The sequence below is a fragment of the Electrona antarctica genome (assembly GCF_951216825.1).
Source record: "Electrona antarctica genome assembly, chromosome: 5".
Lineage (NCBI taxonomy): Eukaryota > Metazoa > Chordata > Actinopteri > Myctophiformes > Myctophidae > Electrona > Electrona antarctica.
In genome coordinates, this window is record NC_136810.1 from 54540914 (window position 1) to 54566727 (window position 25814).

The 25814-nt window shown below is 43.3% G+C and overlaps 1 protein-coding gene across 2 annotated transcripts in view; it reads left to right on the forward strand.

Annotated features, from left to right (window-relative positions):
- deaf1 (DEAF1 transcription factor) overlaps positions 1-21758 on the forward strand; it is a 70695-nt gene extending 48937 nt beyond the window's left edge. For both annotated transcript variants that reach the window (XM_079501891.1, XM_079501892.1), the window contains exons 10-13: positions 7904-8199; positions 11981-12106; positions 19275-19364; positions 20802-21758. In XM_079501891.1, the coding sequence (XP_079358017.1) occupies positions 7904-8199; positions 11981-12106; positions 19275-19364; positions 20802-20903 (614 nt within the window). In that variant the 3' untranslated portion in view covers positions 20904-21758. The remainder of the gene's footprint in view (positions 1-7903; positions 8200-11980; positions 12107-19274; positions 19365-20801) is intronic.
- The last annotated feature ends 4056 nt before the right edge of the window (positions 21759-25814 follow it).

Consider the following 25814-nt stretch of genomic DNA (forward strand, 5'->3'; position numbering starts at 1 on the left):
CACACACACACACACACACACACACACACACACACACACACACACAAACACAGACCCTCTTGTAAACAAGACACCCACACAGACCCTCTTGTAAACAAGTGTAATGCTTTATTGGGTCGTCCACTCACAGTTAACAGTCTTTGTATTGAGTTTGTGCTTGAAATGTACCGTAATTCTGCAAACTGTTAATACATATTTCAATCAATCAATCAATCAAAACAGACACATGCTCGTGCGCAGGCTGTTCCTATATTCTTGTGAGTGATACCGAGTGAGTTTGTCCCTAAAAGCTATATCGCATCCTTTAAATGCCTATAATGTTGTGTTCACACGATGCATATGTACTAAAGATATATTTGTAGATCATTGACGTCATCGTTGACGCGTGAACGCAACGCACCATTACTATAACTGTAGCCATGACTTCAAGAATGAGCTTTCTTGTCTTGAGGTCTGAGTAATTGGCAATAAAGTGTAAATTATATCTAGTAGTTGACTAGTAAGTAGCAATTACTACTAATTGCTACAATCAGTGGGAGCACTTCATGCACGATGCAAAGGCATGCTCCTTTGTTCTGGTCCCCCGGTATGACTGTGAATCAGTTTGAGCCTCAAACCACTTGGCATGTCCGTGGCCGGTGGATGCTTTAAGCTCAGTGCGTCATACATTGGGGCAGGTGTTTTGAAGAGTACATGTAATTGCTGGAATAATGACATAGTCACGCATTGATGTGCATATGCGCAATTGCACACTCTAGTGCAGAGTCTAGACCGCTCGTTTTGTGTCAGGTGTGGTGATACGCTGAACACGTTTGAACTTTTCACTGTCAAGTCTATACAACTCCTCTTTTAGAGCCGCGAGGCTCCTGTGGTTGGAAGCGGGCCAGAGGCCACGGGCCCCATGGCTCACCCAGTGCCTTTTGCTTAACCCACCGAGACCGATTCTACAAAATGTCTTCTAAATCATGACGGTTTTCTGAAAAACCTATGTTTCTATGTCAGTCGTTCTCACACATTTTCACGTCTAGGACCCCCAAAATATATGTAATTGCCCGCCGACCCCCATCTGAAAATATGTAGTTCCAGGGAGCCCCCAGAAGCAGAGACTTGAGTTAAAAACGCTCGCTCTGAAAGAATATATATTCAAAGATTTTCACGACTTTTCAAAAATAGCAGACCTACAACGAGTGCCGCGCTATGATCTTGTAGATCTGCTATTTTTCAATAGCTAAAGTATAACATAATGCTTAAAACACCAAAAGGGGTTCCCGCCCAAAATGGCTTAATAATTATCCCTGTAAGACCCGGATACATTTCTACTTGCAAAAAAGAGATTTCAACCTTACTACTACTTTGTACTCTACTAGGACTTATGTTAAAAAATAAATAAAAAAATAAAAAAATAAAAAAAAAGTTTAATGAAAATGTTATGCACATTTATAATAATTATTCAAATAATAATAATAAATTAATAATTTACATTCGGTGGATATCTTTCACAATAATGCATGATACATGTTCTAGACATTCTAATGATCACACAAATATATGTATTACATGCATTTTAGTTACTTTTATCAGGGTTAAAGATTAAAGGTCATAGGTCAATTTTGATTAGAAATTGCCAGTCCAGAGATTTTGAAGTTGTGTAAATCTGTGCCTCTGTGGGGGGTATTTATATGCAAATATCATGACCAATGGCATTGCAAGACTAAACAATGAATATAGGTTTTTCAGAAAACCGTCATGATTTAGAAGACATTTTGTAGAATCGGTCTCGGTGGGTTAAGCAAAAGGCACTGGGTGAGCCATGGGGCCCGTGGCCTCTGGCCCGCTTCCAACCACAGGAGCCTCGCGGCTCTAAAAGAGGAGTTGTATAGACTTGACAGTGAAAAGTTCAAACGTGTTCAGCGTATCACCACACCTGACACAAAACGAGCGGTCTAGACTCTGCACTAGAGTGTGCAAATATCAATGATGATGTTTAGGTGAAAAAAGAATAGAAAAAAGAATAAAAAAATTAAGTGATTAATTAAAATAAAAATGTTACCAAGAAGCATCGTTGGGTCTTACGGCCTGTACGCACTGCGCGTTTTTTTTGATTATCGCTCATGAAGTATATCATGTCAGACTATCCTATCTAATTGAATAAGTCCTTGCCGTTTCTTTCTCTTTAGACTGGCCACACCCTACACATTTTTTTACATTCCCCGACATATTCACGCCGGGGGACACGTTCTCCAAAACATAATGTAACCGGGAGTCCGCAGCTCCCGGGCAGCTGTTCCGACGCACGTACAGTACAGTAAGCACACCCAAGTTGGTTTGCTTGTGTGTTCATTAGGCTATAGAGCGTCACAGTCCCGCCCCCTTTCATGACGACGCCAGGCCCAGGAAATGATTCCCAATGCATTTTTCCCATAGACATTTCACAAAGTATTTATTTAAAGACGGTTACGCCGCGGACAAAGCCAACTCGAGTCGTGACAAATCATGACGACAAACGCAATATTTTGGACCAAACAAATAATTACAAAGAAGAAAAACAACTAAAAAAGTGTTTGAACCTGCCGTTTTCTTCTTCTTTCTAATTCTTTGTTTGGCCCAATTTTTTTGTTTGTTGTCATGATTTGTCACGACTCGAGTTGGCTTTGTACGAGGCTTAAAAGGTCTTTAAATAAATACTTTTTGAAAAGTCTATGAGGAAATGGGGGCGGGACTGCAACGCTCTATAGCGAGTACCAAAATATCCTAATAACCAAAACAGTGCTTAAATATGCACTTCTTCCACCATGGACAGCTATAGACAAGTTCCACCATCACTGTGAACTCCCATGCAGCAGCTGCAGCTCCGCCAAAACCATTAAAGTTTGTTCGGTATATCGATTCGTTCCCATTATGAATTGGTCATTAACAAGTAACAAGTCATTAACACGTTAAGTAATTAACAAGTTAAAGTCATTAACAAGTCATTAACAAGACATTAACAAGTCCAACTCCTCAAACGAAATAAATAAAAAGTTCAATCTCTACCACCACCTTCTCGTAAAAACACACAAAGGCCAGGGAAAAGTCAGCACAGCCTTCGTGCGTACTGTGTGTAACCACACACGACACACACATGCGCACGCACGCACGCACGCACGCACGCACGCACACACACACACCTCCTCGCACATTGAATCACTTGTTAATTAATGTACTGTGTAGTAGGAGCGCCTTAATTTGGCCTGTTCAGTAATCAGTATCCTCCCTATAGCTCCCCCGTTCTTTATCCCCAGCCCGTTTCATGTCAGGCTGCCAGACAGACATTGACATGAACAGTCGATGCGAGGGTTGGGAGCTGACTCGGGCTGAGCAAGGACAACTCTGACAGACACTGTTTCAAACTTATTTTCGCCTCTTTTCTGTACTTTCCGCCCTCCTGTTATTGGATTCCTTTCCTACGGCAAGGCCTATATTGACGAGTGACTACGACATTCCTGCCAAGGATGTACGTCAGGGGTGCCCACACTTTTTGACTTGAGAGCTACTTTCAAATTGACCAGCTCGGCAAGATCTACCCACCAAATCAATGATTATACCATTGCTGAAAATAGTTTAAATATGTACCTGAGGGGGCTTCGGAGTTTGTGTTACATTCGGTACAGTGTATAAGACAAATGCACTTGGAATGGGAAATAGAGGGGGAGAAATGTTTTTTTTTTTATTAATCGTTTTTTTTCTTCAATATATTTAAATGAAATACTCTTTAGGGGCATGTCATGTGATCTACCTGCACAGCCTTTGTGATTTACTGGTAGATCGCGATCTACCTTTTGGGCACCCCTGATGTACGTACTCAATAATTCTCTTAGTGGTTGTTTAGAGCCATGGTTCCCAAAGTGGGGTCCGGGGGACCCCCAGGGGTCCTTGGGGGAGTTCCAGGGGGTCCCCAGATAGTTTGGAACCAAATGGGCACCTTATGGGTCTGAAACTCTGAGAGTGTACAAATAGAACCAAATGTACCCTAATGGGTCAATTTGGTTCCATTTGTACACTTTCAGAGTTAAATTAACATTGATTTGGGGTCTCAGAGATAGAAATGCCATTAAATGGGGGTCTTTCAAATTAAAATGCATGGTTGAGAATCAATGCTAGAGCCGTACAAATCTTCTCTTATGGGGACCCTGGCATATCTTTTCAAATGGGGGTCCGTGGGCTAATTAGTGTCAATTTGGGGGTACTTGATGTGAAAATGTTTGGGAACCACTGGTTCATAGGACCACAGCAGTGGTGGGAAGTAAGTACATTTACTTAAGTACTGTACAATTTTGATGTATTTGTACTTGAGTATTTCCAATTTTAAATACTTTTACTTCTACTCCACTACATTTCAGAGGCAAATATTGTACTTTTACTCCACTACATTCATTTGAAAACTTTAGTTACTAGTTACTTTGATTATTATTACAAAGCATTAGCCCATTTCGGCCATTAAATAGAAAAATAGCCAGAAAATAGCCGCTCTACAAGCTATTTTCAAAAGATGTTTATACATTTGAAAACTTGAAATGGCACATTCTGCATAGTGAGTACTTTTACTTTTAGTACTATAAGTACAGTTTGATGTACTTTCTCCACCACTGGAGGACCACAGTGCTTTGAACAGACCAGCATTGCCATCTGTAGAACCTTGTACGGCCGTTACTGAAAATATACTAAAATAAAAGAGTGTGTGTGTGTGTGTGTGTGTGTGTGTGTGTGTGTGTGTGTGTGTGTGTGTGTGTGTGTGTGTGTGTGTGTGCGCGCGTGCGGTTATTGTGTATTCACTGGGTGACACGAATAAAACATCTTGTTGCTTCTTGAGTCTTTGCTCCGGCTGGAAAAAAAATCCAACTTTTCACATCTTTTTTTAATGCTTTGGCTTTTCTGCTTCCACCGACACAAGAGAAGAATGACAGGAAAGGGGGAGAGAGAGACGGGGGGAGACATGTACAGCAAAGGTCGTCTCGATGAATGAGACTCGAACACGCGACGCGCTGTCAGGCCAGAGCCTAGATATGTGGCATGCGCCTGGACCGCTAGGCCAGCGGGCGGCGCCCCCAACTTTTCACGTCTTGACAGCCAATCAATCAGCATTGATGTTGTTCTGCTAACTTTGTGCCCGACTGAAGATCCATTTGTGCAAGTTGTGCTAGTTAACCCCCTTATGGCTATTGACGTAATTGACGTAATGAATCAATAAATCCCTTATGGCCACTGACGTAATTGACGTAATCGTTTAATCCCCTGTAATCGGGAGCTTAATATAACCTAATGTAGCAACTTTTAGTTTGTTTTGCTAACGGCCGATCATGCACGTGCGCGGTCTTTATGTGCATCGCTGCGTAAAATGCAATATTTTGGGCTTGATTAGAGCTTAATTTGACTTAGTTATTACAAGTAAGACGCGCGAACGCGGGAAGCGAACGCAGATCGTAAATTGCAAAAACAACAATTAGAATAAATTACGTAATTTTTTAAGGTTTTTTTTAAGTTCTCTTTTTTAAGTTTTTCCTTTAAGTTTTTTTTTTAAGTGAAGTTTTTTTTTAAGTTAAGTTTTTTTTAAGTTAAGGTTTGTGTGTGTGCGTGCGTCCGTGTGTTTTTTTCTTTTTTAATTTTTTTTTTAAGTTAAGTTTTTTTTAAGTTAAGTTGTGTGTGTGTGCGTGCGTGTGTTTTTTCCTTTTTAAGTTTTTTTTTTAAGTTAAGTTTTTTTTTAAGTTAAGTTTTTTTTAAGTTAAGTTTTGTGTGTGTGTGTGTGTGTGTGTGCGTGTGTGTGTGTGTGTGTGTGTGTGTGTGTGTGTGTGTGTGTGTGTGTGTGCGCGTGCGTGCATGTGTGTGTGTGTGTGTTTTTGTGTGTGATACAGCTGCGCCCTTCTGGTGGTGGGCGGGTGGTGTTACTGCATGACAGACACACACACACACACACAGACAGACAGACATGATCTGCTGGGTCTCATAGTAAATGCTCACTGCGTTCGCAACAATAAACAATGATCGCTTAGCATCCCGGACATCTGATAGTGCTGCACAGTCCAAAGCTAGTACCGGATGTTATTGTTCCTTAAACCGGAAGTGACATCGCCAGATTCGCTCTATTTGGTCAAAACCAATCACGGATTTTTCTATTGGCATTAAAATGACGAATTAAACATATGAATAGTGCAGGCAGAAGGCACAATCCACTGTTAATTAGGCTGGCCATAAGCCAGTTAAATTAACACTCTCCACTGGAGAGGTTCATGCGTACATTTTCCATCCTTTATTTTGTGCCTACAAACAAAACATGCCCCGAATTGGCATTTGAGTCAAATACAAACTGCGTTCTATTGAGTCCCAAAGTGACATCTTGCCTATAGCGGGAGATCTGCTCAGACAGCTCAGTCCTCCCGGTCAGTAGAGCTGCCGGCCAGGGAGGTTGTTTTTGACAGCTTGATTGTATACGATCAATATATTTCAGTCATGAAATACAACAACCAAACCATACAGGGGGCGGCGGTGGCTCAGGGGTAGAGTGCCTGGATGGTTGCCATTTCGAACCCGGGCTCCCCCAGAGTTACTGTCGAAGTGTCCTTGAGCAAGACACTGAACCCCTAATTGCTCCCGATGTGCTAGTTGGTGCCTTGCATGGTTTCTGCTGCCATCTGTTTATGAATGTGTGTATGAATGTGTGTGTGAATGGGTGAATGTAATGCACAATCTCTGCAAAGCGCCTTGGATAAAGGCACTATATAAATGCACCATTTACCATTTTAACATGTTACTGTAGTTGCCCAATCTTTCTTATTGTCACACATGCAACTGCTAGATTAAAACTTTATTAGAACACATCTGTGTGTCTGGATTATTCCATCCCATTCAAAATATGGCTGCTGACATGCTCTGATCGGCAGCACATCTGTCTATCTTTGTGTAAGAATCCCTCATTCTCCAACAAATCCCAGTGTTAACCACCTGAGCCCGAGTTATATTTCATCATTGCCATGAGGCAACATTGCCCTATAGCTGTCTCCGAACCTCTCTTGTCATTCTCTGCAACACCGCTGAAACACCGCTTTCATCACATCCCGCCCTCGACTGTTGCAACAGTATCCTCTATGGCACCACCTCCAAAGTCTTCAATAAACAACATGTCCAGAACTCAGCACCTGTATTACCCAGAGACCATATTGGATAGTGCCTCTGGGTCTCGTTCCCAACCTGTGGCGGGCGTTGTAGTCGGAGACGATCCGGGTGCCCCTTAAATGGACAGCGCCTCGGGGGGTCTCTGGTGCCCGAGGGAAGAGACTGCGGGCCCTCTATTGTAATGGACTTTGGTCTATGACTCCGGCCCTATAGCGTTGTACACACGACACCAGTCCTCCTCTGCGACCTTCACTGGCTCCCGTTCAAACAAAGAATCCACTTCAAAATACACCTACAAGGCACTTCTAGTGATTTTTTACTAGTTGACTAATTGCCTAGTTTACTAGTCGACTAGTTGTTTGACTACCTATTATGTACTTTTTTAAAGTAATATTTGTACATTTAAAAACTGTGTATATTACTATATTGGTGACTATAATCTAGCATTCCGCATTATATCTGATCTTGAGGCCTACGAGAAAGAAAATAAAAACTTGTTTTTTCCCCTTGTCAACTAGTACCAATGAGGTCAAATAGTGGATTTACTAGTCGATTAGTTGAATAGTCGACTAGTTGCTTAAAGCCCTACAAGGCACTATAAGCAATCTGGCTCCCACCTACCTCTGCGATCTTAGGGCCTCATTTATGTGGAGTGTATATTCTGACATTATGTTGCTTGTTGTACTGTTGTACTAATAAAATGGAAATCTTTTGAAAATGTTCAACTATAATGGTAACACCCCCCTCCCCCCCACAGTGTTGACGGCGCTGCCAGCCCTGGCCATGCCCCCCCAGGCGGTGGTGGTACAGGCCAAAGTGGCGTCCCCCCCACCCCCCAGCCTGGTCATCAACGGAGGGCTGGAGGTGGCGCAGGTGGTGCAGGGCACTCTGTCCCCGGTGGGAGGCGACGGTCAGAGGAACACGTGGCTGAACCTGGACGCCATGGCCAACACGCTACTGAGCAACGTTCAACAGCTCAAGGCTCTCATTGAGCAGGCCAAGCAGCAGGCTGACCAATCGGGGCAGGACAAAGGTCACGTGACCAAGAAGGAGGTGAGTGTGACGCGTTGCAGGTTTGCATACAGGACACGCTGTGATTGGCCAGTGCACTTGTGCGAGGACAGGCTCTGATTGGCCAGTAGCAGGGACGGTGCTGATCGTTATAGAGAGTATGCACATGCATGATTTTCCCATCAGGACACGCCCCCTCATCTAGACTGAGTGGCAAAACATTGAGCAGCATGGAGTGTTGGAGTTTGGAAGCGCTCGTTGGAAATCACTCAACCGTCCTGCGTACCACCTGTTTCTAAATGTCACATAATGCAGGAGGCAGCAAAATGTTGTGTTATTGAAAACAAGCACTTCCACACTTAGAAAAATAATCAAATGCAGGGCATTTCTTGACAGAAAGTAGCTCATAACGTTTCTATGGTGGATTTTCATGATACAAAAACTTTGCAGATAAAGAGGATAATTCAAGCTTTTCGTACAGCTGCAATGTTGGTGAGTTTAACATTGTTTAATGCAATCAGACAGGAATTTTCTGTTTGGATGAATGGGCTGTCAAGGCCAGAAAGTAGTTTTTTGCCACTCAGTGGGCGTTCCCGCATAACTTCCAGGTACGATGATGTCACGCGCATACCCGCTATTTGGTTGTCCTATACTGCAGATCGTCTACTTTTGCCGTTTTGTGAGGACGCACACATGGACGTGCGTTATTGCGTGGCGGAGCCCCGGAGAAAGTCGGCGTGGCACTTTTTGGCACATTTTGTTGCCCCCCCCCCTCAGCGTGTTGCCCTACTCGCAGTGCGCATTGTGCATACAGTGGTGGAAAAAGTACTCTATTGTTTTACTAAGTACCAATACTGCAATTTAGAACTACTTTGTTACAAGTAAAAGTACGGAATTGTTATGAAATACAACATGTTACTGTAGTTGCCCAATCTTTCTTATTGTCACACATGACACAACTGCTAGATTAAAACTTTATTAGAATTCGGTACGACAGTGATTGATCGGGGTGCGAAGAGGCGATTAGTTGAACGCACAAATCAACAAATGAGCAACGTTAAGGTTAAAGTTGTGCGTATATCCGTCTGTGTGTCTGGATTTTTCCATCCCATTCAAAATATGGCTGCTGACATGCTCTGATCGGCAGTACAATCCCTCATTCTCCAACAAATCCCAGTCTTAACCACTTATATTTCATCATTGTCATGACAATGATGAACTACTCGCAGTACGCATTGCGCATATACAGTGGTGGAAAAAGTACTCAATTGTTTTACTAAGTACCAATACTGCAATTTAGAACTACTTCGTTACAAGTAAAAGTACGGAATTGAAAATGTACTTGAGTAAAAGTACAAAAGTATCGGCATCAAAATGTACTTAAAGTACTAAAAGTTAAAGTATTCATATCGCAGAATGTCCCATTTCACAAGTTCAAAATGTGTAGAAAATCTATTGAAAATAGCCGATCTACAAGCTCATAATGCGTCAAAGTGGTTAATGTATGTTTTCTAATCTTCAAGTTCAAGTTCATTATTAGTGTCCCCGAGGGGGGGGGGCAATTTGGTTTACAGCAGATCGTAGCGGTTTGAAACGTGAAAACAGTAAAACACAGCGACAGACATGAGACAACATAGCATAGGACAACATGGCATGGACACATCATAAAGCATCATAAAGTGACATCATCATAAAGTGCCAAGAGAAAAGTGAGAAAAGTGCTAGGTACAAAAACATCATCATCATCATCCTCGTTGTAGTGCCCAAAGTCCAGTACTAAAGGCACTGCGTGGTATACTGACGGCAAAGAGGTGTTCAGACGTGTGCTGATAAACTGAAGTCCAAACTGTTCGTTGTATTCACAAACAAAGATATTTATTAGCTGATCTGTCACCTCAGCATACAGTAAATACTTGCATAAATAAACTATTCAGGATACATGACTACAGCTCAAAGAAACACAGTTGAAAAACATTGTGCCTCTGCCAATCAGCAACACCTGCTGCTTGATTGGGGCCCATTAAATACCCAAGCAACGTGGTGACGTCATCAAATGAGTAATACAATACTTAGACATCATATGACTCTTACACTCGTCATCATCACTTCTTTCAGCAGCATTTGCTGCTCGGATGGAGGCAGGGACAAAGGAGTATTTGTACCTGTTTTTTGTTGTCCTAGACTGAGACACACAAGCGAAGGCCAGATGGAAGCAGCATATACTCACTATATGGGCACTATTTGAGCGAATGGACAGGGCTTTTTTTGAGCAGCTGTCTATTATAGAAGAAATCATGGCTCTTGATTAATTTTAGAAGCAGTTTTCACAGTCCTCCCAAGGGAAAACTGCTTCTAAAATTACTGGCATCCAATTTGGAGATAGGAGACTGTCCTAGACTACTGAGTAGTGAAGTGACAAAACTAATCACGGAAAACGCAGCGGATCAGGCTGGAAAACAGGCTAGTGTTTTAACCCATTTAGGCCTGACCTCAAAATTCAATATTCAATATTCTTCTAAATCCTCCAGTTTTCTGAAATAAATATTTTCACGATTTTTAAAAAATAGCAGACCTACAAGCTTTTTCAATAGCTAAATTATAACATAATGTTTAAAACACCAAAAGGGGTTCCCGCCCAAAATGGGTTAAACTCATTGACCCCCATCTGGTGTCTGAAAAAGGTACTCCAGGACCGCCGCCCAGTCTATTAATGTGGCAAGACTCTTAGTTTGAAAGCCGTTTCCCTCGGAAGCCGAGAGTCAGGAAGTGAATAATCGCTATGTAACGGGTGCTTCGATTGCTATTTAATTCACCCGAAACATACATTTTGTACCCAAGGATCATATCGTTTAGAGAAATGAGCCGCAAATATAGCTTGTTTTGAGCCAAAAAGAAAAATCCGACATATTACGATTAAAACTGCGTCCCAACAGACAGCATAAGCCAGCAGAATATTCAATTCCGTTTTTATTTTTGTTTTCTTTTTTTCATCGCACCGCTACCGGAGTGTTATGAGCGCGTACAGTACACAGTTGTGAACCGTAATCAATTAATATTAAAAAGACGTCAAAAGGCGAACCCGGCGCACAGGGCGTTTGGACCGGGAGGTGTCAAAAGGCGCTATTGGCGCCGAGTGAGCTAACTGTTTGTGTGTCTTGTCCCCCCTCAGTGTCCCCCCGGCCTGTCCTTCCAGAGTGTAACTGTTTGTGTGTCTTCTTGTCCCCCCGGCCTGTCCTTCCAGAGTGTAACTGTGTGTGTGTCTTCTTGTCCCCCCTCAGTGTCCCCCCGGCCTGTCCTTCCAGAGTGTAACTGTTTGTGTGTCTTCTTGTCCCCCCTCAGTGTCCCCCCGGCCTGTCCTTCCAGAGTGTAACTGTTTGTGTGTCTTCTTGTCCCCCCTCAGTGTCCCCCCGGCCTGTCCTTCCAGAGTTTAACTGTTTGTGTGTCTTCTTGTCCCCCCTCAGTGTCCCCCCGGCCTGTCCTTCCAGAGTTTAACTGTTTGTGTGTCTTCTTGTCCCCCCTCAGTGTCCCCCCGGCCTGTCCTTCCAGAGTGTAACTGTTTGTGTGTCTTCTTGTCCCCCCTCAATGTCCCCCCGGCCTGTCCTTCCAGAGTGTAACTGTGTGTGTGTCTTCTTGTCCCCCCTCAGTGTCCCCCCGGCCTGTCCTTCCAGAGTGTAACTGTTTGTGTGTCTTGTCCCCCCTCAGTGTCCCCCCGGCCTGTCCTTCCAGAGTGTAACGGTTTGTGTGTCTTCTTGTCCCCCCTCAGTGTCCCCCCGGCCTGTCCTTCCAGAGTCTAACTGTTTGTGTGTCTTCTTGTCCCCCCCAGTGTCCCCCCGGCCTGTCCTTCCAGAGCCACATCTCGTTTCAGCAGCCAGACGACCCAGACACCAAGAGGGGCTCCGAAATCGCAGAGGTCAAGGTCAACTTTCAAGGACAAGAGATCATCATCAATGTACGTGACGCGCGCGCGCACACACACACACACACAGACACACACACACAGACACACACACACAGTTTCATGTGAAGTCCCGCTGTTTTGACTGAAACACATTCACTAAAGGCTGTAAGCTGCAGAGGGCGATCACGCTACTCCAAGTACAAATCTGTCTCAATTGACAGATGCGTTTCTCTGGTCTTGTGACCTTGAGAGAGAACATTCTCCGTGAGTCAATTTGACAAGTACAATTCTCTCCCAAGGTCGCAACTCCTGTCTTCGCCATCTCGATAATAAGAAACAGCCTAGGCTGGGAGACTACAGTGACACTGACCCGTCTTCCTGGGGAAAATTAAATATTTATTTGGAGGGAATAACAGAAGTCCTCCCAGGGATGCTGTCCTGCCACCATACATCTGGAAACACTTGGACTTGAGGGATACGATTTAGTTTGAACTGTGAATGTCCCCCTTCAGGTTACATGGGTTACGGCCATCGCTCAGCGGCACGTTCATAAACATTGAGTGGACGAGTAAACATTCAGTGTATTAATAATATTTATTTTATTTGGAAAAAGCAGTACAGTATAGACAGCATTTCTATGTATACATAGGACACAAGTGCAATTCCCAGGATTTTTTTTTTTTTACTCCATCTCTAATGTCTCTGTATAATCCTCGCTTTCTTCAGAAGGACTACATATGGCATCAATTCAACACTTAACAGGGGCAAAGGGCAATATCGCTTCAGAAGTATACATTTCAGAAGGAGAAAAAGAAGAAAGAGTGGGCAGAAAAAAAGAAAAGGACAAAGACAAAAAACAACAACCAAGAAACAAAAGTATTTACAATATTGCTGAGGGGAACAAAAACAAAACAGCTTTGGACTTCGACCATGAGAAGAGGAAGGGTGTCTTAAACATTTTCTACAAAGATCATAAAGCAGGCTATCAGGACCAGTGAGATCACAGAAAGTCTGCTCTCAGAGGGGCAATGTGTATTGTGTACTATCCAGTTGTTCCAAATTTGGTAGAAATTGTCTAGTCTAGTTCTTAGGATGTTAATTTTTCCGTTTTGAAAATATCCAGGACTATTCCGTGCCAATCGTCCATTGTGGCTGTGATTGGGGTAACATTCAGTGTCTTATTCTAAAAAGAAAGAACGAATTAAAAAGAATAAACACATTAGAGCAATTTTGTTGGATGTTGTATAATAGGCTGCAAAACATAGAGTAAGTCAATCGTTTTATAATATAATGTAACAAGGAATAAGTCCATGATTTAATATGAGTAAAGGTAAGTACTTTCATACTAAATCATTTAGCTATTAATTAAAATTCCAGATTTAAAAAAAAAGACAATTTATCTTCTTAAGAGGTTTATTTGACAATTTGACAGGAGTAAAGAGAGAGAGAGAGAGAGAGAGAGAGAGAGAGAGAGAGAGAGAGAGAGAGAGAGAGAGAGAGAGAGAGAGAGAGAGAGAGAGAGAGAGAGAGAGAGAGAGAGAGAGAGAGAGAGAGAGAGAGACGGGTCAAAATAATATATATGTACATTTGTATTCATATAGATTACAACAGTAGCAGGTGTGTGCCTGAGAATAGACACAAGGCGCACAAATAGCAGGTATGTACATAATGTACGGTACAATGAGGCTAGGCATTCAGGTCGTATGTGAGCTACAGAAATAGAACGGTATAGAGGGTATGCGCATGCTTAAAGTGAATGGCACATCGAGTGGCAAATCGAGTGGCAAAGCAACATGCAAAGTGTGTTTAACATTGTTTAACGTTGTTTAATGCAATCAGATAGGACTTTTCTGTGTGGATGTATGGGCTGTCAAGGCCAGAAAGTAGTTTTTGCCACTCAGTAGGCATTCCTGCATAACTTCCTGGTTTGATGATGATGTCACGCACATACTCTCTATTGACCATCCATGGGCAACTGGCGGCCTGCGGGCCACACACGGCCCCCACCTTCACTTAAAGGACCACTTCACCACTTTTCAACCTGTCTTTTATATAATACAGTAGGTCCTCACTAATAATCATGATAAAATGGCACGATTTTTTGTGTCTCATAGGAGGGCTGTGGGCAGTTTAGAAACCGTCCTCCAGTGACATCATCATTAGGCAGATTTCTTTTAAACAAGATTTTTTTTTACAAAAATGTTTAGATTTTCATTATCGTGAGAACGATGGCTTCCATTTTCGCATTGCAACTTTTCAGGACTAGAAAGCCTGCAGTTTCTATTAGCTTGTATTCCCCATCGATGATGTCACTGGAGGACGGTTTCTGAACTGCCCACAGCCCTCCTATATGAGACACAGACCGAGTGGAAAAAAATTTCGCCGTTTTTTCACGATTATTAGTGAGGACCTATTATATGAAGATAGGTTGAAAAGTGGTGAAGTGGTCCTTTAATGTGGCCCTGCAGGTTAATATCGCAATACTGATCTATTATTGATTTCAGCTGTTACAATTCCAAACATGCAAACATGACCCTAATTTAGTAGCTTAATGAGCAGTTAATGAGCAGTAGTAGCATATTAAAAGGTTATTGTCTTTTTGATGTCCAATGTATTTGTACTTCGATCATAAAGTTAACATATAACTATAATGAAAGGCATTTGAGAGAGGCATTTGAAATTAAATATAAAAATGTAACTTTTCTGGATTCCAATTCATAAATAGCAAAAAAGATATATCAGGATTTCAATTCAAATATAGCAAAAATAAGCTGATCTACAAGCTCAAAACGCGTCGCAGTGCGACGCGTTTTGAGCTTGTAGATCAAGCTATTTTTGCTACGACAGTAATATGCAATGTGGCCCTCTGGAAATATAGTGGCCCTCTCCATTGTCAAAGTTGCCCACCCCTGGTATAGACTGAGGGTATGCGCATGCATAAAGTGAGTGTGTTACAACCTTATATGGAGTCTAGAGGCGAAGGATCTTCTTGAAGTTCAATCTTGTTATGGTTATGGTTACATAAGTTGGATAGAAAATGTCAATAGGGAAAGCATATTTGTCAGGGAGGCCAAGGCCAAAACAAACAAAACTCCATCCTACAGTACCTGAAAAGGAAAAGAGTTAAGCTATCGCACTAACAATCTATAAGCTCCCTAACTAAACATAAACAAAGTCAAACATATGGATTGAATGAAATGGCAGCACGCACCCCTACCAAGCTTCCCCTGTGTTTATTTTAAACACTCAGTAGAGCCTATTAAAGTTACATGGAGGTGACAGATGGCAAAAGGGCTGAAGTGGTGTTCATCTGGTTTTTATAATGGCTGCATGGCTGATGAGGAGATGAGGCCGAGGTGTGTCTCCAGACACCAAGCCACTCCTCCAACCTCCACCTTATGGGGCACTGAAAACACTCAAGAGAATGAGGCCACATATAGCCACATATAGGGCTGTATAACTGAAACTGAAAGGTTCCCAGTTCGAACCCGGGCTCCCCCAGAGTTCAATTCAATTCAATTGGCCTTTATTGTCTCCGAGGAGAAATTTGTCTTGGGCACCAACTAGACTAGCCTGGCTAATAAGCCAGACTAATATCACACAACACTGTCGCGGTATATCAGTCTGGGCTGGCTCCACTTGGATTTCATTTCCAGGGGAACATTTTCTCTTTGACGCAATTGGTCAGAGCTACTGTCAGTCAAAAGTCTCAAGCATTGAACGTCACTGTACCAAAGCCCGCCCATATTGCATACCGTGTCCCGATTGGTCCGACCTGTTCTCGGTTGTAGGAAAGAGGCGTGCTACTGAGCCTCGCCAGACCCTAATCCGCTGGTAGGCAACTTTTTTTTGCCAACGGCTGATTCGGTCTGGTTTATTAACCAGGCTACAACTAGACAGCGTTATACATTACATACATACATACAGTCATACACACACACAGTTCATAGTACAAAAAATCACACCCGTGTGAACTGAGTGGTGTAAGGTCTTATATAGCCTGATCAGCTGACGTAATGCCTGACGTAATGAAATCACACCCGGGTGAACTGGGTGACCGTAGCAACCATGCTCATTTTTTGAGCACAGACAGACAGACACGTAAACTAACAAAGCCAGTCGTAGGAGTGGTTTACACCACTCAAAAATACAGTTCATAGTACAACAAATAATTATCCTACCCACACTGTGCAAATATATCAAGGTTCAAGTATTGCAGTATTGCACTCCCCCAGTAGTTTAGTTATCTGTTATTGAGTGCTTTGATTGACAGTGGAACAAAAGAGAATTTATATCTGTTGAGCTTGCATAATGGTGATCTGTACCGTCTGCCAGACGGCATCAACTCATATTCCTTATGGAGGATGTGGTTCGGGTCTCGGGTGATTTTGAAGCCCTGCTTCCTCACTGTACTCTCAAATATCTCTCGAAGAGAACATGGGGGCTGCATGCCTATGATTTTCCCAGCCCTCTTGACTAGGTTTTGAAGTTGGGATTTGAGTTTGACGGACAGGTTACCAAACCATGTGGTAATGCCATAACGGATAACGGATTCTATGTTTGCCCTGTAGAACAGTAGCAGTGTCGAAGTGTCCTTGAGCCTAGACACTGAACCCCTAATTGCTCCCGATGTGCAGGTTGGTGCCTTGCATGGTTTCCCCCGGCATCGGTGTGTGAATGTGGGAGTGAATGGGTGAATGTAATGCACAATCTCTGTAAAGCGCCTTGGGATCCCCCAGAGTTGGTGTCGAAGTGTACCCTTTTCGTAACCTACCGTTTTGTTGTGATGACGTGATCAAAATGTAATCATGTCTTTTGCCATTATCATGTAGCTCTACAACAACAGGTACTGCCATGACAGTAATGGTAAAAAAAAAAATATATATATATAATATTAGTCAATAATCATATTCGTTTTTTTGGCCAACTGTTTCCTATATTCGGTATTCGGGTTTCAGCCAAGAATTTCCCCATTCGGTGCATCCTTACTTTCCTCTACAGCTGTTTAAAATCAAAGAGCTGAGTCCTTGCCACAACTAGCAGCACTCTAGCAGATGACCCCCAGGCTGCATTCTATTCACACCCAGTTTGCTCTTGTGTGGGCCCCCGATTTCCAGCCATTATGTAAAGTAGGTCCCGATTTTGAATTGGTTTCTCTTTTCTCTGAAAGGGTAAATCTGTCGGCGTGACTTAACCCATTTTGGGCGGGACCCCCTTTTGGTGTTAGCATTATGTTATGCTTTAGCTATTGAAAAATAGCAGATCTACAAGCTCATAGCGCGCCACCGAGTGGCGCGCTACGAGCTTGTAGGTCTGCTATTTTTGAAAAATCGTGAAAATGTGCCTCAAATTTGGAATATACATCTTTTCAGAACGAACGTTTTTAACTCAAATCTTTGCTTCTGGAGGGTCCCTGGAACAACATATTTTCAGATGGGGGGGGTCTCTGAGGCCAGTTTCAGATCATTTTTGGGGTCCTTGACATGAAATATTGAGTGATATAGGCCTAGAAACATAGGTATTTCAGAAAACTGTCAGGATTTAGAAGACATTTTTTTCAGGCCTTAATGGGTTAAAATATCTCTGCCTCCTCCATCGCATAAACAACACGGGAACAAACAACCTTGATGCTGGATGACGTTTAGCATCAGATAAATAGTGTGTGGGAGGCGTTGGGATGAGCATGGATATACATACAGTAGCTGACACGTTGACACGTCGTGTTGTCCTGTAGTTGTCCCCTGGGGCCTGTCCTTTTTGTCTCGACGCATCAGAGGCCGGAGCAGTGACGGCTATAGTGTCAACTCCGTAAGAACTATAATACTGTAGCATGAGTTTATGTATGATCTTATTAAAGGAAATGCTCGAAGCAATAATTTATTCTCCGTCATGGGATGGTGTCGCTCGCCATGAATGACAAATACATTTTTAAGCTAACAGCAACGCAACACAGAGACACGGCTATGCGACAGGCTATAATTTAGGCTTTATAGGGGTGGCAGTGGCACATGTGTGACTCTGTGTGTGCATAGGTTTGCCGTCATTTGGGATCATCAGTCGAGTGTGGGTTGTTTTAGAACATATCTATATACCTATATTGCTTGCAGTCAAGGATATACATAATAATCAGGGGGAGGGGGGTGGATATTTGTTATTACACATTATACACATATGTTTCAAAAAGCGTGGGTGGATTGTTTTCTTTCTGTTGCGGAGGTAAGGTAAGGTAATTTTATTTATAAAGCGCCTTTCAAAACAGTTGTTACAAGGTGCTGTACAATAAAATAATAGGAATAAAACAAGAACATCACAATCAGATAAACCAACAATGAAATAAGAAACAGAGCAGCAAAGACAGTACCTAGAAATAGATAAAAACAGAACAGTACATAGAAATCAACAAAAACAATCACTGGAGCAAACCAAAATGTTTGCGGTACAAATGAGTTTTTAGTAGCTTCTTAAAGATCTCAACAGACACATAATTTCTCAAGTAGAGTGGTAAGTCATTCCACAGCGTAGGTGCAACAAATGCGTAAGCTCGATCTCCTTTGGTTCGCAGCTTAGTGGCGGGGACAATGAGAAGACCTTTGTCTGAAGACCTAAGGTGTCTCATATTTACCTTGGGGTGCACCAGTTCACTTAAATAAATTGGGCCCAGCTCATGGAGAGATTTATAAGTAATTAATACAAATTTAAATTGAATTCAGGAGTCGATTGGTGGCCAGTGCAAGGCCGCAAGCACAGGAGTAATGTGTGACCTTCTTTGTGTATTGGTTAACAGTCTAGCAGCCGCATTCTGCACAAGTTGGAGGCGGTGTATAGAGGAGCGACTCAATGTTGTAAACAAGGAATTACAATAGTCCAGGCGGGACGAAATCAAAGCGTGGATACGTTTTTCCAGGTCTTGTGGTCTTGTGGTGTTAATAACGTCTTAATTTTGGCAATGTTTCTCAATTGGAAAAAACATGTTTGGACAACCCTTTTTACCCGGTTTAACTGTAAAAAGTTTTGGGACATCCAGTCCTTAGATCCAGTCCTTAGAGTATTAATAATAAAATAGAATTAAGACATTCTTTTAAAATAGATAAGTTAGAATGCTGAGAGGATTTAAAAGAAAAATACAACTGGGTGTCATCAGCATAACAATGACACCCAGCGGAGGGTTGGATGATAATATATTAAGTTAATAACTTACACTCCTACCTTCACCCCACAGCAAATGTGTGTAAACTGCGGGCGGGTGGCCATGAGTGAATGCACGGGCTGTCACAAGGTCAACTACTGCTCCACGTTCTGCCAGAGGAAGGTGAGACATCATCATCATCATTATCCATCAGTACTAGACCTGCAGAAGACACCTCGGTATTGTCATTATCTGAACTAACTCGTATCATATAATATATGATACGAGTTAGTTCAGTCAGATATACTCGAGGGGCTCATTCAGTGTTATGTAAGACCCACATGTCATTCGCTGAAGTGGCAATATATGCAAATAGCTGCTTCTACACAAGTTCTTTCTCACTGTTTGCTGCATGCATGCGTGAGACATAGGGAGGACCCTAGGCAAGAAGCAAACCATAGTCCTAGACACTGTTTCCACACCTAAGCGCAAAACGGTCAACAGCCGTGCACGTCTTAAGCTGTGCGCAGATTATTTTCCGAGTTTTTAGACAGCTGGTGGATGGAAATTAAGCTCCACCTCCTCCACGGAGGAGAGTGTTTCCGGGAATCTGGCCGTCGCGCAAGTCGTCCGTGGAGGTGGAGGTGGACGTTGGAGGTGGACGCACAGCCGAGAACGTGCGCGGCTCTTTAGATAGTGTGGCAGCACCTAGAGACCTCTCAGTGCCTGCAATCCCCCAAGAACACACAGGGCAGAGAGAGCCTCCTGTTGGCTCTGGCATGAGAGAAAGGACAATCGGGGAGGGGGTCCTGGGGGGGGGGGGGGGGGGGGGGGGGTGCCCTGGACACGGCGGTTGCTGGGTTGTGGTCGGCGCTGGTTGGCTGCACCCGGGCGGCAGGGCACTGCTACATGGACGCGATGCCCTGTTGGCCGGGTGTGGCGGACGCTGTGGCTTGGTGCTGGTCACACCTCGGTGATGGCTGCGCCCGGGGCGCCCCTCCCTCCGTGGATTTGTCTATAGCTGGAAGCCTGGATGAGAGGTGCAGTGATTTGGCCAATCGCTGCTCGGACCGCCGACTGGAGAGCGTAGTAGTGGTTGAGGGTTGAGACACTCTAAGAAGGTTGGAGACCACAACATGATGACCTCTTTCAGGCCAAGGCTTTATCCATTAGAAATGGATTACAATCGCATCTTTGATGTATCTACAAACTGAGCGAAATACAATACAGTGCTTGATTCTGCACCTTATGTGGGCGGTTGTCTGGTTCAGCCGATCACCTGTTTTTGTTTTTTTGTTTATTTTTTCTTCAGTACAATATTGCATGCCGCCCCTAACACTCATTCCAGTGGTCATCCCACCCCTTTTTCCCCTCACTGTATATGTTTCTTTTCCATTTTTACCTCCTTTATGATGAATTCCTGTTCTGTTCTTTGACTATAGAAGTGTCTATTTGTACGTCTCTAAATGTGTTGATGAATTGAACAAGGTGGACCCTCTTGTAAACAAGTGTAATGCTTAATTGGGTTGTCCACTCACAGTTAACAGTCTTTGTATTGAGTGTATTGAACTGTTAATAAATATTTCAATCAATCAATCAATCTCTTGGTTGTCTCTGCAGGACTGGAAGGAGCACCAGCACTGTTGCCAGACCGGAGGAGGCATGACCCTCCAGGAAGAAGTGCCCATGTCAACCATAGACATGGAGAAAGTCAAGATCTAGTCGGCAACACGGACACCGATTCACCATAGTGACACTGGTCTTCATAACGGCAACAAGGAAACCTACGGACTTGAGGTCAAAGGTCTAATGGACATGCATGGTTTAACCATAGAGTATAAAGAAGGATAGAGACTGATCTGGCACGAAGCTCCGCCCCCTCCGCTATTCATGTCAGTGGAAGTTGCTCAGTGGCGTTTTGAAGCACCCGGAAGGACCGTCTCAAAACGTCTACTTCCGCATTGGACCACCACATTTTGGTGGTCCAATGCGGAAGTGCAACCGAGCGCTCAATGTTAAAGCCCAGCTGCACGGGGTTTCCGGTCATGAATCCACGGGTCCGCCTGTAGTCCCTCCTCTTACCACTAGGGCCCAGTGCTTCAACGTTGGAGTGCCTCACTGGCCCCTTGGGTTTAACACACCCAACGCTGCTCTTCACATGGGGAAGAACACTGGGTTGGAACAGTAGAGCTCAACGTACAGTAAAGGTGGGCACAGCAACAACACTTTGAAGGCCTTTTTTTGGACGGGCAGCGACTGACGTGCCTAGTGATTCATTTTCAACGAGAGGCTCGCATTTGTTTTGGACGCGTGGAGAAGTCGAGGGGCGATTGCTGAACCGTATTGTCACGTAACGGACGGTCCAGTGAAATTGTCACGCGACGTGTGCTCGTCTATACCTGGATTGTGTTTTTCGCTACGCGTCCCGCGCCCCTCACGAGAAGACCTGGAGCGGACCGGTCGTTGATCCACGCTCCCCGTCTGAAAGGACCTTAACACTGTTTCTTCATTATGGGGGAAAGGTATGCAACTTGTCGGCATTAAGATTGAAGTTCAAGTTATTTATTAATGTCCCTGGGGGGGTGGGGGGGGGGGGGAATTTGGTTTACAGCAGGTCGTAGAGGTTTTAGACTTTAAAAACAGTACAACACAGGGACAGACATGAGACAACATAGCATATGACAACATGGCATATGGACACATCTGTGCAATTGATAAAAAAGGATAAGAAAAAGAGTATAGCCAACCAAGTACAGTACAAAGTGAAGCATCATAAAGTGACATCCTCATAAAGTATCATCATAAAGTGCCAAGAGCAAAGTGAGCAAAGTGAGCTAGGTACTAAAACATCATCATTGTCATCATCACTTTTCCCTTTTAGTTTTTTGCCTTCTTTCGGCAGCATTAACTGCTCGGATCGAGGCAGGGACAAAGGAGAATTTGTACCAGATTTTTGATGTCCTAGGGACACACAAGCAAAGGCCAGATTGCAGCAGCAACTGAGTGGGGCACTGTTTGAGCGGACGGACAGGGCTTTTTTGAGCAGCTGTCTATTATAGAAGAAATCATGGCTCTCAAATTGGATGCCAGTCAATTTTAGAAGCAGTTTTCACAATTCTCCCAGGGGAATTTATATCTTTGATAACGAGGTTACCGTACCGTACCAACGGATACAGATGAGCTCTGCTGTGCTCATGGGAGGGCTGACGTCGGTTTGTCTCTTTGCCCTGGAGAGAGTGTGTCCCATGATAACAACAGTATATCACTGTGTGGCAACGCCATTTTCAATTGTCTGAGACGGAAAAAACATGTACATATTATATTTTTAGTTACACCAAAGGCATGACAGCATTATTTGCATAATGATGTTTTTCTTTGTCTCCCCCCCCCCCCCCCTGGTTCATATTGGGGAAACTAATGAAGTCTGTGTTTTAGTTCAAACCAGGGGCAGAGTTTGGATTGTTCATGTTTTTCCTGTTTGTGAACTTAGAGAAGTCCATTAGCTGTCAAGACACAGCATTTTAGCTAGGCTGCAGGCAGAACAGAGTAGTTTAATTTCAATACTTAAAGTAAAGTAAAATAATATGTGCTAAAGCACATATTATGGCTTATCATTCTATGGCTTATCATCATGCCAGTAATACAAATCACACCATTATATGAAGTTGAGCGGTGGCTTTGGGAGGTTGTAATGATCTCCTCCTTCCTGGAGGGGTCATTACACATGTGTGTGCGTGCGTGCGTGCGTGCGTGCGTGTGACCTGACCAACCTGTGTGACCTGACCCCAATCAGCACTGGAATATGACCCCAAAGGTCCTACTCAGACATACATATAGGCACACATACATACATACATACATACATACATACATACATACATACATACATACATACATACATACATACATACATACATACATACATACATACATACATACATACATACATACATACATACATGGGGACATACAAAGCCCTTCTAAGGAGACGGTGTGCCACCGCTCAAAAACAACAGATGTCTGCAGAAGCGGATATGATGACCCAGAAAAATAATATTCAAATAATATATTCAATAGTTCAAGGATATGTCCAAGCTAAAATTATTAGTTCCATATTTTCTTGAACACATTTGTCTACTAATCTTTAATCCATGGCTAGTCATTAAAGGGAGTATAATAAAACATGTTTTAGACGCAAAGTGTTTGTAAATAGTACTCGGGTGTGGGGATACCACGCAGACTGCAGAGTTCATCTTCCTTCCCATTGATGCGTTAATGGACCCAAAAACTATTTACAAATAAATAAACTCCTGGAAATATTCACCATCATCAGCAATAGATTATGTGCATAACTGTACTTCCCCTTCCCAGAAGGTGGCACTATAGAGCATAGCATGGTTATCTGGACCCACTGAAAAATCTGCCGTTCATTTTTTCCCATAGAGATTTACAAACATATTTATATCAATTGTTTTAAGCCTATAGAATCAAGCCGAAAAAATGAAAATGAAAAACGCTAAACAAAGGGTATTTATTAAATGTAGTATCTATTATACATTTGAAAAGGTGTGCCCAAAACGTGTGCCCAAGCCAGGAAAATAAAGTCACCAGCTACTACGTCACTGACACGCTGCAACACGCTGCAACACACACTGCAACAACACACTAACACGACACAGCCTTACCCTCCGCGTCGATCCACGGCTATCTCCTCATGTCGCGCCGCACGCCCACATTCAACAACACCCGCGTAAAAACTGTCATTGCACTGCCACTACAGCCGCCTCCCGTCCACACTCACAAACAACATCAATATCAATAATAAACACAAACACGCCACAAGCACCGACACCCCCGCCTAATTTGTTGCCAGGTCTATGAAAACAACCCCCGAAAAAATGCCATTCAACACGCTACTTACAACTCTCTTACAATTCGCGGACCTGGCAACACTGCATCCTGTTTTCCCATTGGCTACGGTTGCTACAACACGCATTTGCACTGCATCTTGGGAGCAACACAGCTTAATGTAGGGGTCACCGATTGCTGTGCTACATCCCCCTCATGTTCTCACCACCCCGTTCGGCTACACCACACACACTAACCTACACAATTCTCCACATGCAACACAGGGCCCTTATTGGCTAGCCCCCTCACATGGCGATCCCCACGCAGCCAAACACAGGCCAGCCAGCCACACACCCACAACGGCCACGCTCGGACATATCGCACTGAGCGCACTGTGCAAATGCAATGCAAACTAATAGGCGACTGTGCTTCGGTGCGGTATTTCCCAACGCGCCCATCTCATCGACACAACGCGCGCAGTCGGATGCCAAGGTCTTCCGCGCATTATTCCTTTCCCAGTCTCACCACACCACGGACTCATTGTAACCTCGCATCAGTGTCACTGCAGACACGTAATCACACTGTGGAGGATTTGTGACTGAGTGACTGTGTGTGTGTGGTTTGATTTCAGCATGTTTTACACTGCACAGTTCAACAGTTGCGCAGTGCACACCATGGGACAAATCGGCTTTTCACCCCCTGCCACTGTGCCCACAAACGCATGTACAACAGGAAAACAATCTAAACATTATATACTAACGTCAGCATCGGGCACATTAACACACACAAGCGTTATTAGTTGAGTTTTCTTATTGAAGTGCCTCTGAATTGTAACTGTGCGTTTATGTCAGTCAGCGATGCGATCCGTTGTTATTCAGCCACGCACGGACTGGAGAGAGGCGACGTGTTTCTCTCCCTTCGGCTCATGTAGCCCTCATTGTAACTACAAATATTGTTCCCGAAGAAACAATGTGGGGTCACTGCAATCCAAACGATTGGAGGCCTACTATAATGCAGTCAAGGTCCCCACAAAAATATACTACAGTATGTTCTGCTCCATTCTCAACATCTTTTGGTTTCCAAAAACACTAACTTATTGTAAGTAAACCAAAACAGTAACAAGCAGTTTCATGTGTGCTTATTTTAATTTAATTTAATTTGCTTTGATGTGAAAATAAAATACAACAAATAATAATAATACCCATCCGTTAATACATGTGAAGGGCACAATACTGGGTTTAAAAACACAGCTGAAACATGAAGTGGAGTCTGTCAAATCTCGCAATTTCCTTCTTCCCATTGCGCTGCAACGGAACTAGGATGAGCCGCCCGAAGGGCGGCGAAATTCTAGTATCATACAATTGAATATTCAATGATTTTCTTTCACAGAGTCAAAGGTTTCATGGTCATGATTCACCAGCATCCTGGATGGCTGGGTTCTAGGCTTAGAATAATTGATATATATATTTTTTAATTGATATATATATATTTTTGTAAATCTGTATATGGGAAAAACGAATCGGAGAGTTTTCAGTGGGTCCACGCCCACTGCTATGCTCTACATACCCATTGCCTGTTCCAGATCAGTTTTGCAGCTACCTCATTGGCCGCTGCGCTTCGTTAGAGCGACATTGCATCATCGCAGCCGCCATATTTGGTGGGGAGAGCCGTACCTACCAAAGCACTGGTTCCCTAACACTGGCTCCTAACAAATGTTTCCTACGTTTAGTTTTTACTTACTATTTCAAAACATTAAAAAAAGCCTTCTTTTCAGTAATTTTGTAA